At 43.0% G+C, this 13,648-nt stretch overlaps 1 protein-coding gene across 1 annotated transcript; it reads left to right on the top strand.

Annotated features, from left to right (window-relative positions):
* The first annotated feature begins 3,261 nt into the window (after positions 1 to 3,261).
* On the top strand, positions 3,262 to 13,094 carry exoc3l2a (exocyst complex component 3-like 2a). Its single transcript, XM_030783028.1, has 12 exons — positions 3,262 to 3,707; positions 4,947 to 5,167; positions 5,289 to 6,039; positions 6,504 to 6,618; positions 6,716 to 6,826; positions 7,019 to 7,119; positions 7,205 to 7,315; positions 7,721 to 7,856; positions 8,169 to 8,291; positions 8,742 to 8,897; positions 10,656 to 10,777; positions 12,274 to 13,094. Exons 1-12 carry the CDS (start codon positions 3,262 to 3,264, stop codon positions 12,584 to 12,586), a joined length of 2,706 nt encoding a protein of 901 aa, XP_030638888.1. The 3' UTR covers positions 12,587 to 13,094.
* Positions 13,095 to 13,648: the final 554 nt, after the last annotated feature.

Below are 13,648 nucleotides of genomic sequence, written 5' to 3' on the forward strand. Positions count from 1 at the left end.
TAGGTGCAGTTGAACATTTGTGTGAGAGTCTTGTGTTGTCCCTGAACAAAAACAGATGTATCTGCTTTTTAACCAGTGAGGAAGGTCAGAGGACTGCTGTTTTGATGTGTTCAAAGGCAACAGATAAAGTCAAACTACTGTTACTGTTGAGCCATCTGTCAGTCAAACATGGCCCTTATGCTTGGTCATATAGTCCATTCTCTGACACATATTCCACTCACTTAAAAGACCAACAGAGGCATAGCCCTGTTTGTGGAAAGTATGGAGCATGAAACTGTGTCTGGTTAAAAACTGTTATGTGTTCCCTAGTGTTCCACAGGAATGCTCTTATAACCACTCTGCTCCGTCTCTTTAGTTTTACTACAGCAAGTTCACCTCCATTTCAAAGCAAACTGCCAAGTTCTCTATAATCAGAAACTGTAGAGTAATTATAAATAAATATATATAGCATATAGAGCATGAATGCAATACATTGTTTCAACAGATTAATCCTTAATTACATTTTTTCAAAGAGGAGACTAATTAAGTAACTGCTGGAATTTGGTTAATGTAATTCACAGTTTAAACATAAGAAAGACACTATAGACCTCAGTCACACCCACTCAGGCATGCACACATCCATACACTCTCAAACACTCACATACTGGTCCGATGTAAAAAAGGTATATGCTTTCTGATTTAGCACACTGTGAGCTGGAGGACTTAACCCTCTGATGAAACCCTGAAATAATAATGCAAATGAAAGATGTACAGTTTGCATTTTTGTCGATAATCTTACATATGTTTCATGCTCTTTATGGACACATTTTATGGACGTGTTGAGCCTAGTTCTCATTAAGTCAGTAAATCTCCACACCAGCCGACAGAGTTCAGTAAACCCAACGACCTGATGGTGCTTTACCTCCCTATACCCGCTGTCCTGAACAATACCGTCTGCCTGCTGCGCGGGCGAGGGGGCGGGGTGGGGGGTTGCCCTGAGGGATGCCCTGTGCCATCCTGCCTGTGCGTGTCTTGCCATGTGAATAAACACACAGACACAGGACTCAGGAACACACACACTCAGTGCACTCAACGTGTGTCAGGGAGAGACGTCCTTCCTGCAGCAGCATGGGTAGTGTGTGTGTGTGTGTGTGTGTGTGTGTGTGTGTGTGTGTGTGCATGCGTGCATGTGTGTGTGTGTGTGTGTGTGTGCGCGTGTCCAGAGGAGTCTTAATAAATGTGAATGTAGGGTACATTTTACATTGGTTTCTCCAGGAAGTGATTTGTTATTTTTTATCAGGGGGTATGGCCCTATGGCCAACAAGGGAGATGACCCAATGGGTACTGACACTACTCTAGAGAGTATATAGGGGGATGGCAGGTTAACAAGGGGGATGCATTTTGGTCATTTTTCTAACAAGGGGGATGACATTCCCCCTCATCCCCCTTCAAATCTCCTGCTGGGTTTCTCACAGCTTGTACTCTGGCATGTGTTTGTATGATTAATGTTTATAGTGTACTGCCTTATTCTGCTACATAAAGCTAAAAATGGTCTCTATATTACCAAACTCATATTATTGCAGTTCCATGCACACATTTCCCCTCCAGACTACAATATTTATAAGAGACGCTTCCCCCAGGATTCCACCACTGACCTGACAAAAAAAACATGTTTGTAAAGGATGTTACTTCAGACTGCACCAGCTAAACAAATTCTACTGTTTCAAATTAAACAAGTTATGAAAGAGCTGATACTGTACATTCTCAAGGTCCAGCATTGTCTTTCTCATGCTCCCTCTCCTTTCTTTTTCTTTGTCTCTCTGTCTCTCTCTCTCTTCTCTGTTTGTCTCTCTCTGTATCTGTCTGTGTGTCTGTCTGTCTGTCTCTCTATCTCTCTCTCTCTCTCTCTGTTTCATAAGTATTCAGATCATGTAGACTGAAGTACAGCTGCTTTTGTAAGAATCTATGAAAAACCTACTTTAAAGACGAATTCATCCCTTTTTGTCATATGGACTACTTATAAACATTAAGCAGCTGTCAATGCCTCTTGCGATTTTTCAAACAAATATTTGATTTTTAATAGATCTCTGTGCTATGTTTAATCAAATATACTCTTTTTCTATAGCAACATACAATATACTCAAAACTGCATTGATTAACTGTTACACTGACTATCGTGGCTGAGTCAATGGGCAATTTCCAAATGAACTGTTTATAATGTGAAATGGACTGAAAACCCTATTGAAAAAGAGGCGCCTTTAACTACTGGTCTTTAAAACAGGATGTATTGCTATTTTCAGTCAGGCAGTCCACCCAAATAATACACTAATAAGCTAACTACCAAAATGTACAGCAACAAAATCACTGGCCAACAGCGATCTGCAGAAGCAACCAATCATCAAACCGCTATGCTTCCAGACCTTCCTCACAAAATGGAAGCACCTATAGTTGTTTTCTTTTCTTTTTTGTTTTATATTGTTTTGTTTTGTTTTGTTTTGTTTTTTGTGCTCTCTTCGACGACATGTCATGCATTATTCTGAGAGGTCAGGGGAAAGGCTGACCCCCTGAGAAAGGCACAGGAAGGGTGAGAGGCAGAGGAAGCTATTTTAGCACATTTGGAGCTGGGCCTTCATTTTTATCCTCACTGCATGCTGCTAATGTACTTAATGTGCAAACACACCGGAATTTCAAACAATGAGACTTTGCAGAACACACATCTTTCAGATGGTCAGCCGGTTAGGGCTGGTTAAGATCTGACACTGTATAATCCCAGGGCTTAGACTGTATCTGTGCTATAGAAATTGCTGGAAGTATGGCAGCACCTAAATGCAAAGCCACCTGTGAGAGCAGTCTGACTCTTTCTCCGTCAGGACAGTTATACAATGTGTAGTTCCTGTGTCTGACTTTAAACTTAAATAAGGTCACTGCAACAATTTAAGAATGAAATAAAAAAAACCCTGAATTTAAAAAATTGAACAGAATAAAGAATTTAAGAAACAATGAAACAATTCAGCTGGCAGCAGATTTAACTGAATACATATAGGTCTAGTTTATTTTGGATGGTACCATGTTTGGAGGGTAACAGAGTATCCTCCATAAAATATAAACTTGTCTTTTTGAATGATTATCTGCTTCTATTCCCATCTTTGAATACTTTGAGAAAATTAGTAAATAATTCCTGACAGAGGAATGAATAATACCATACTCCAAAGCAGAGTATGAATGTTAGAAATAACCACCTATTGCTTTGTGTTGCAGTTATTGAAGTCCCTCAGTGCAAGTATGCCCATCCTAAAGAATCTGCCTGGCAGATCCAAGAGTTTCCGTAGCAACGGTGAGCTCATAATGCCGCCAAGCAACTTGAACCCATTCGAGGAGGTGGAGCCAGACAAGGGTCTTAATAACGAAATGGGGGAAGACAGTGAGAAGGGCAGGACCCAGCACATGTCATCACGTGAGGAAGAAGCGCAAGAGAACGAGATGAATGCAGTGCACCACAGGGGGTCAAAGGGCAACAGCCCACTAAGGGGAACCCTGGAACGCATCTATACTTCTTCACCCCTAAAGACACTGGGAAAACTGGGGAAGGGCCTGCGGATGACTGGCCGAAACGTGTGGGTCGGCACGCCCTCATTACGAAGCTCCACCCTGCCGGTCATGCCCACTGCAAGTAAGGAGAAGAAGAAGAATTATCGGCGGGCATCGGAAGAAATCATGACATTACTACGGTAAGAGTGTGTGAGGGAGTGTGTGAGGGAGTGCATGTGTGTGTGTGTGTGTCTGAGTGACCTTACTGTGGTAAGAGTGTGTGTGTGTGTGTGTGTGTGTGTGTGTGTCTAAGTGACCCTACTGTGGTATGGGTGTGTGAGTGTGCATGCGTGTGTGTGTATGTGTGTGTGTGTGTGTGTGTGAGGGAGTGTGTGTGTGTGTGTGTGTGTGTGTCTAAGTGACCCTACTGTGGTATGGGTGTGTGAGTGTGTATGCGTGTGTGTGTATGTGTGTGTGTGTGTACCTTTGGGTGTGGTTTCATGTGTCCATGACTGAGATGGGCTAAAATTCCATTTAAGGTGGTTGTCTAAACATGTGTCCACTCCCTCACCGGTCAATATTTCTTATGTAATGTGGAAGTCGGCATTCCTGTTGATGTTTGCTGGTCTTTTGTTTATACTGGGTGGCCTTGAGCACTACTTAAATACGCAGTGAAAGGCTATTTATACCAGACACATTGTTCCTGAGTACCTACGTGTCACATACCTGCCAGCCTCCTGTATCACAGCCTATCTCTGCTCAGTTTGTTCAGCTGTAGCTCTGAGGAAGTCATTAATCTACAATTACACAAATAAAACTGACACCAGGTCAGTGAGGCCTGCTCTGATAGGTTAAGTGGTGTAATACAATTCCCAGGTAGTTCTTAGAACATTTATAGATTCTGATACTCCAATTAAATATGAGGTCACCTGGCACTCTTTGCTGTTGATTTTAATCTCTCTCTTTCTGTCTCTAATCTATCTCTTTTCTGGCTTCCTTTGTCACCATAACTCCAGTCACACTCTGTACTTTTCAGACTGAAGACTTTGTTTTCCAAACAGATTCATTCTCCTGAACTCTTTCATAAAAACACATGAGTTTGAATCAAACCGTCCTTCATTACATGCTGATGCATTTCAATAAAACATTTGGCCTTCTCCTTTTTTTGTATTTCTTGACAAATGAGATTTGAAAGCACCTTTTGACTCAGGAACACCAAGTCTGTTACCTCCTGACTTGGTTACCTCCTGACTCCTGACTGCCTTTATTCTGACAGACTGAAACAATGTATCAGTACTATTTTCAAGATCATCTGGTGACTTTTTCGTAAGGCGGTTTCTAGATTTAAGTTATTGCTCAATCTGTTCTTTTCTGGAGCATTTCAAGAGTCAAGATTTTAAATCAGATGATCTTCTCTTCTGCTGTGTCATCTCCTGCAGGCTGACGGGCCGTCGTAAGGAGAGTACACGGCGAGAAAGTCTGCCCGCGGGCGATCTGAAGGCTGACACTGAGGAAGACGCCCGTCGCCGCCCGTCCTTCCTACGCATAGTCAGCCTGAGCAAACTGAGGGGAGACTCAATCACTGATCGCAACTCCCAGGAGTCTGAGCAGGAGAGAGTGGAGGAAGTGCCAAAGGTCAAACGCAGGGAACCTCTGTCGGGTAAGGAAATGCGTGGGCCTGTGTATTTCTGCCGTGAATGTCATTGAAGTTAGTATCATTTAAAACAATTTTGAACAGTTCTCTCTCTCTCTCTCTCTCTTGCTCTCCATCTTTTCCTCAGTTTTGGAGATCCTGCAGTTGGTGAACCAGAGAGACTTGTTGTTGGCTGACACGCACATCCAAGAACTGGAACGAGAATGCGAGCTTGACCCTTCTCTATTCGCTGCGACTCCGCCCTCTGCAGCCCCGCCCACCACTGTGATCTTATCACCCAGGCTGGGTCCTGAGGAGGTTGGGAGCCCGAGCGTTTGGGATGCGGGCAAGAGGAAGTTAAAGGATGTCGAGTTGCTGTACGAGGCCCTGCAGAGAGAGATGTGGGATGTGGTGAGAGAGTCTCTCAGACAGCCCTGCGCCGGACCCCAGCTGGGCCTCGTCGTACTGGTGATCCAGCAGGAGGAACAAGCAGATGCAGTTTGGGCCCAGCGTCAGGAGGCCCGGTCTAAGCTTGGCGAGGGGGACCCGTCGGATCCCCAAAACGAAAACCGCCCCAACCGGCGGCCCAGGAAGCTGCGTCAGTGTTGGATGGAGGCAGTGGGTGAGGCGGCTGATTGGTCGCTTCCCCAGCAGGGCGGCTTGGCTGCAGGTCAGCTGAGTTTATTCCTAGAGCGGCTGCGGGGGAGGATGGTGGAGGATTTGGACGCGGCACGGAGGAACGCAGTTGGCGTTTACCCTGAAGAATTTGTCGCCTTTCAAGTGTATCTGCAGAGCTACCACCGAGCTGTGGCCAAACGCCTGCGAAACCTGACCAGTGGCCCCCTGCAGATCACTGACACATACTCACTACTGGACTGGATCTACAACATTTACAACAGGTATGTGTGTCAGACACTCACACATAGTATTCAGTGTGGATCCCCTTTTCTTCCTATACCACCTGTTCACAAAACTCTGACTTACGACACAAACAATGCTGTTGGCTCAGATCAACTTTCTGCTGACTTGACTTAAAACAGAAAAATACAAAATGTGTTGTGAGAACTGCTTACATTTAATACACACTCATGAGAATATCAATGCTTAAAGTATATTCGAACTGAGGAACAAATCTAGGAGCAGCTTCGGTGTTGAAAGAAACTTTTGTGACTCAGCGGGGAAAAACTCAGAGTCCATTGTTCATTTAATTGCTCTGCATGATGCTGGTGTGCCCTGTCAATCACTGGGGACCCCTCTGAAGTCCTCAAGACCTTTATTTAGTGGCAAAAATCTCTTCCAAAGTCAGCAGTTATGTGAAGCCCTATAGACTGTTATGTTGACTTGTATGTTACTTTTTTTTCAGAGATGTTCTTGGTATAGTGGGTAATATGGGGTCCATAGACTGTTCCACACTGGAGCCTTTACTGCCGTCTGAGGTGGTGGACAGACTAGAAGAGGACTGTTTGAACACTGTCTGGGTAAGACCGCATCCCTGAGCATCTGGGAAAAAAACCCAACATGAATGTGTGAAGGAGCATAGTTTGACTGAGTGGATGTTTGTTTGTTTGTTTGTAGGATAAGGTGACTACAGAGCTGTCCCAGGTTCTGGAGGATGAGGAAAGAAGATGGGCTGAGACCCTACACATTGAGGAATATCAGTCCAGTCTGGCTCGGTCTATCATACAGGTATCACACACGCACTCACACACAAACACTCATGCACGCACACAGACACACACGCACACACACAGACATAGACACATACACAAAATTGCACACACATACACAAAGCTCATTATAGGATTATGTCCTCTAAAACTGATCAATATGTAATGTGTGTGTGTGTGTGTGTGTGTGTGTGTGTGTGTGTGTGGGCAGAGGCTGAAGGTAGACTTGGACAGATCCACAGCTGTCAGTCAACTTCTGGGAGCACGAGTGGCACGCTGTATGCTCAACGGCCTGGCCGACTTCCTCCACAGGTGAGGAAGATAATGACATTCATAATCTGATTAGTATGATGATGATGATGATGATGATGATGATGATGATTTGGTATTGACCCAGTTTCCAGAGGAAGGTGGAGTTATTCCACGAGACGCAGGCGGAATTTGGGGATCGGGGGGATGGTTACGTGTCAAAGACCATTGCTCTTGTCAACTGTGTCCCTCCCTTCAGGTACTTGGCTCATATGACTTTAATACAGATTAGATCTGTGGTTCTCAGTGTGTTTCATCTGTGTGAGGTTTGTCTGAGAAATACATTTTAGACATAAGCAAGGGCTTTTCTTAAGCAAACAAACTGACCTCTATTGCATTTGAATGGACTTTTTCACTTATCCCCTGAAAATGGTTTTAATGATTCTCAAGAGAAGAGTGGGTGACATAGTTTTATGCTTTTTAAACCCTAATAATGACTGTGTGTGAAATTCAGAAACAGTGAATGGTAACAATAAAAACTATAATATAATAACAATTAGCTGTAGAGGTGCCAGTGTAACTGATGTGGTTTTTCTGTGTGGTGTGTGTGTGTGTGTGTGTGTGTGTGTGTCTGTGTGTGTCTGTGTGTGTGTGTGTGTTTTAGGAGTTTTGTGGAGCGGTGCAGACAGTGTGACCCATTGGGCAGTGAAGACTCCTCCCACAGGGCTCACTCCTCTCTGGATCGCATCATCAACCAATCAGTGCGAGTCCTTACTGAGAGACTGTTCGAACACATCAGAGTGAGCCCAGCATCCACACACAGACACACAGCATCCACACACATCCACACACAGACACACACACGAACACACACATACGCACACACACATACACACTCAGACACAGATGTCTACAGGAAGTTCCAGTTACACCAATTGCACTAGGGTGAACTAGGAAGTTCATCATCAGTGAGGTATTCTCACATACACGTACAGACACACACATATACACACACTTAATGCACACACACAGACACACACACACACACAAAAACACACACACGCGCGCGCAAACACATACATTGAACTATCATGTGTCCTGTGTCATTGCAGCCTTTCTTTGATAAGCTGGTGAAGAGAAAGTGGTTAAATAACACAGAAGCCTATGAGAACATTGAGGCCTCCATCAAACAGCACTTTAAGAAGTTCCGTAGGATGGACTGCCCTCCCTACCAGGTATACTCCTCTTCTTCATCATAATGGGCCTTACTTCTGTTCATTTAATGACGGTATTCTACCAGTTATATTGAAATGGATGGATGGATGGATGGATGGATGGATGGATGGATGGATGGATGGATGCGTGAATGGATGGATGCCTCGATGGTGGGATGGTGTAGTCATAGATGAATAAATGGATGAATAATAGATGTATGGATCAGTGGAAGGATGATTTAATCATAGATGAGTAAATGGATGGATGGATGGATGGATGGATGGATGGATGGATTGATGGTTGAATGGAAGGATAATTTAATCATAGATGAATAAATGGATAGACAAAATATGGATTTATATGTAGATGGATGCATAGATGGCTGGATGAAAGGACAGACTGATCTAAATCGATATTGTCTGATGAACCGATGATCCAATCGGGTAATTCACCGTTGGGGTTATTCACAGACACTGGTGAATGAAGTCCACCGGCGGGTCCTTATTGAGTATGTGCGTGCTATCATGAAGGGACGGGTTATCTGCACGTCACTGAAGATGAGAAAGAGGGTGGCCTTTCGCCTGCAGGATGAAGCCAAGCAGCTCAAAGCACTCTTCAAAGACCTGGTCAGTCCAGCTTTCACCTTACCAAACTAACAAAATGTTATGAGTAAACCTTTAAGGCTCAGGACATCCTGTCAGTCTACAGTCTAGTCATAGACTTCTTGTAATGCTTCATAGGTTTCCAGTATTAGCAGAAGCCATCAAAGATCCAGTCCAGTTAGTTGATGTAATGCCTTATAGCAGTTTATAATTGGTCGTAAGAGACATGAACCTTGTCTTTCAAATGTCATCTTTTGTTTGCTAGGAGTTTTCCAAAAGTTTTCCAAAAAGTTCAGGAAGTTTGTTGCAGTCCTAGATTTTTTTGTGCTTGAACTAATCACACTACAAAATGACATTATATTCTGTAACTTAAACATTCATGCACATGTCACAGTCCAGTTAGTCAGTTCCACACAACACTGTAATCAGGTTATTGACTCCTGACTCTTAATGAACTGGAACCAAACAACCAAGAGTGAACAATTAAAAATCAGACTAGATCTACTTCATACTAGAAGCCTGCCTAGCTCTCATATAAAGCCTTAAAAATGAAAAGTTCTGCTGTGGTAGTTAAACTACCCTGATGAAAGCAGATCTTTAAATTGTGGAGGAATCACAAGTTAATGTGGAATTGTGTCCAAAACACCAAACTCTTGAGTGAAAAGTTCAAATGTTACTGTACTGCCCACAAACTTAAGGGTTGTTTTGAGTCACGTGTGTAAAAACAAAAGTTCTTCTAAAAAGCAGTATTAACCTCTGAGATTAATCATTAATATAAAGCCCAGGTCAGCTCTATTCAGTGTTCAGTGTTCTTCACAGAACTGGTCAAACCATATTTTCAGATCTAACAGTTTGTCTAATGGCTTAGTTCATGAAAGCTTTGCTAATCTTAGCAACATAATACAAGTCATCATAAACATTTTAACTCTGACCATGTTGAACTGCTCTGGCATATAAATGTAACCACAGTCCAAATAATGTTCAATAGCTGAAGTACTTTTGCTACATGTACATAGCATTGTAAGACCAGACTCTTACTTGTGGTCCTGACTCTGTCTTTTAGCCTTTGATGCACGTAACTAGGGAACGGTTTACAGACAGAACAACGGAAGTGATGGGATGATCAGATTTACTGTATATTTGAATTTTGAATCACTTCTCAGCATTGCGTGATTCATTCTGATCATCGTCAGTCCGTTGTGAAACACATAAACTTCTCCACCTACAGAGGCAGAGTCATATCCCACTGATGTCCGTCAGGGAACTCTGGAAAATGCATGGGAGAGTTTGATTGGCAAGCGGAAATGAAGCCACAACGCTTTCTGGGTGACAGCGTGTCGCGTCTGCCCTGCGCCCTACTTTAACACACTCATCCTTTATTCTGACTCAAAACAGGAAGGCTGATCCTTAGCCATGTCCTGTCTTCAGGCTTTGAAGGGCTGCTTTGGCACAGCGGTTTCCTTGAAAATAAAGTAGATGAGTTTTTAATTCCATAGGCCCCCCAAAAAGCGAAGAGGAGCAGCGCGGGGTATTTATAGTTTGGAACAGGGGTTAATGTCCTCTGATCCAGTACATTTCACACCGCCGGAGGTAAATATAGGACTTTTTTTTCCAGGGCAGCTGGAAAGTCTTTGAAAAAGGAGTGTGAAGTCAACACAGACAACAGCTCACACGCGAGAGAGAACAATGATCTTGTGAATGAGTCTTGTTCTGTTTTCTTTCCTGTCTATCTCTCGAATTCCTCATCTCTCTCTCTCTCTCTCCCTCTCTCTTTTCTCTCAGGAGTCAAGTTCCTCATGGTTAGATAGTGCCATTATTCATTTGGCTGACATCATTTTGCTGGAGGACACTCCCTCTATCCAAATGGAGGTTGGGGTCTTGGTGAAAGAATTTCCAGATATACGGTAAGAAAACCAGAATAGAATAGAATAGAATAGAATGGGCAAGACTATATGGAATGAGAGTTAATTGGATATACTGGTGGGAATAGAAATAAAATGAATTTCCTCAAAATACGATTGGACAATGTCAGATGTGGACAGGATGGGTTACAGTTGTATAGTATATTCATAACACTAACAGAAAGTATAAAAACATAAATATTTCCACAAATTATGAGCTATAAACAAGCAAGATGGTTTAGCTACATGTAAAATCCTGAGTGATAAACGATGTGTCAGACCAGTCTCTCGGATATGAATGGAACTTTCCTCTGGCATGTACGCTCTGGAAACTTACACGTCACTTCTCTGCTTCTGTAGGTTGCCATGAGCAACTCAACTTTAAATAGTTACACGACAGTCTTTTTGCACATCGTCATCGTGCCAACTTTCCAGTGTGTAAAATAAAGCAGACATTGGCATACATAACAATGATACAGAACGCGGTAAATGGGCGGATATGGCCTTTCATTGACTCTTCTATTCTGGGCACTCTGGGTGTTTGATTGACAGGGCTAAGATGCGGTCTTGGCACAGAGATGTGTGAATGATGAAGAGAAGGAGCAGGGCTATATGTGTTTATTTAGTTTTAAGTAGACGTTTGTGTGTCTGTGTGTGTGCACGTATGTGTGTGTGCATGTGAGTGTGTGTGTGCGTGTGTGCGTGTGTGTGTGTGTGTGTGTGTGCACACGTGTGTGTGTGTTTGCACATGTGTGTATGCACGTGTGTGTGTGTGTGTGTGTGGTGTTAAAATAAGATAGGACTATGCCATCATGCAGGATGTATGTTTGTGTTTAGATAAAGACAAAAGTGTATGTGTGTGTTTTATGTTAAGATAAAGTGTAGCATTGCGTGTAATTTTAAGTTGTGTATGTCTGTAGAAAAAGAAGAGTGAGTGTGTGTGTGTGTGTGTGTGTGTGTGGCTCTATGTGTGTATCTGTATGTGTGTGTGTGTGAGTGTGCACGTGTTTTTGTTTGCGTGTTTAGATGCTTGGTCACAGACTGGCAAGACTCCTAGCTGCTGACGCACAACTTAGCACAGTAGACGGGAAGTAACTGTGGAGTGTTTCCTGTTCCTGCTGGGCAGCAGGAGACTGACTGGTGCCATATTCTCATCAAAGGCAGTGCCAACACACACACACACACACACACTCACACACACACACACACTCACACACACACACACACACACACACACACATATATGCTGCCGTTTGAGACCTGGTTGTGTTGGTTAAGCAACTTTTTTTTTTTTTAAGTTTATATCCTACCTTTAAGAATTAAATCCTAATCCTCCTGACTTCTCATCCATCTACAGTCACGAACGCATTATGTAAAAGACAAAGCATTTCACACCCACAAGACACTTTCTCAGGAAACAGTGACTACCAGTCAGTGACCCCACTGTCTCATGTTCCTCTCCTCTGTCTCTCTACCTCCCCGATCCTTCTTTTGTTCAGGAGGAGGCATGTCTCTGCTGTGTTGAATGTGAGAGGAATGGTCCAGCAGACGGAGCGTCAGGAGATTCTGGCTGTTGTGAGGGATGTGGAGACCAGCAACAGCCCTGTGCATGTGCCCAGAGACAGAGCCCTCTTCGCTGAGATCGCCGTGGCAACCGACATGCCCTGCCTGGGGTTGGTTCTGATACGCCTCGCCCTGACCGTGTCCTCCTGGGTCTACAGCGCTCGGCCGAGACGCAGGCGAGGCCAAAGGAAGAGGTCCAAACAGACAAAAACAGAACCAGAGGCCGGAGCACAACACGGACAGCAGTAAAGACTAGAACCCAATATTATACAACACAATATTATATTAGTTACAGTAAAATAGGATAACATAAAACTTTGTGGGAACCGAAACTCAAATGTAAGAAAGGAAGAATTTTTTAAAGACAGCAGTCACAACACAACCACACCGCAGCTATAGTAGATCCACAACCATGTCACAACATATAGTAGATCCACAATGCTTCACAACTTATAGTAGATCAAAAAGCACACTACAGCTATAGTAGATCCACAACCATGTCACAACATATAGTAGATCCACAATGCTTCACAACTTATAGTAGATCAAAAAGCACACTACTGATATAGTAGATTCACAACCATGTCACAACTTATAGTAGATCCACAATGCTTCACAACTTATAGTAGATCAAAAAGCACACTACAGCTATAGTAGATTCACAACCATGTCACAACTTATAGTAGATCCACAATGATTCACAACTTATAGTAGATCAAAAAGCACACTACAGCTATAGTAGATCCACAACCATGTCACAACTTATAGTAGATCCACAATGATTCACAACTTATAGTAGATCAAAAAGCACACTACTGCTATAGTAGATTCACAACCATGTCACAACTTATAGTAGATCCACAATGATTCACAACTTATAGTAGATCAAAAAGCACACTACTGCTATAGTAGATTCACAACCATGTCACAACTTATAGTAGATCAAAAACCACACCACAGCTATTGTAGATTCACAATCATACCACAACTATAGTAAATCCACAAAAACATCACAATTATAGTAGATACACAGCTACATACAACTGCATTAGATTAACATCAGAAAAAAGATAATTATTGTAGTTTAACCCATAGAGGAGCAAAGATCAGAAAAACAGAGACCACTATCAAACCAGCAGTAGGGCGAAGATGTCAATGCAACCAGCTGAGAAGCAACAGAAAACCAGTGTGAGAATATTAGCATTAGAGATGCTTAGAGATTATTAATAGACGATTTGTTATTTTTTAACAGGAGGAATGGCCCAGTGGCCAACAGGGGAATATAGGGGGATGGCAGGTTAACAAGGGGGA

This window comes from Chanos chanos, chromosome 8 (genome assembly GCF_902362185.1).
Source record: "Chanos chanos chromosome 8, fChaCha1.1, whole genome shotgun sequence".
Taxonomy (NCBI): domain Eukaryota; kingdom Metazoa; phylum Chordata; class Actinopteri; order Gonorynchiformes; family Chanidae; genus Chanos; species Chanos chanos.

What these genes read in the sequence shown, in the direction of transcription:
- exoc3l2a (XM_030783028.1), top strand. Translation starts at nt 3,262, where the DNA reads ATGCCCATCCTAAAGAATCTGCCTGGCAGATCCAAGAGTTTCCGTAGC. An exon ending in AAGCACTCTTCAAAGACCTG is followed by an intron (nt 8,898 to 10,655) that starts GTCAGTCCAGCT and finishes CTTTTCTCTCAG; the next exon opens with GAGTCAAGTTCCTCATGGTT. An exon ending in AAAGAATTTCCAGATATACG is followed by an intron (nt 10,778 to 12,273) that starts GTAAGAAAACCA and finishes TCTTTTGTTCAG; the next exon opens with GAGGAGGCATGTCTCTGCTG.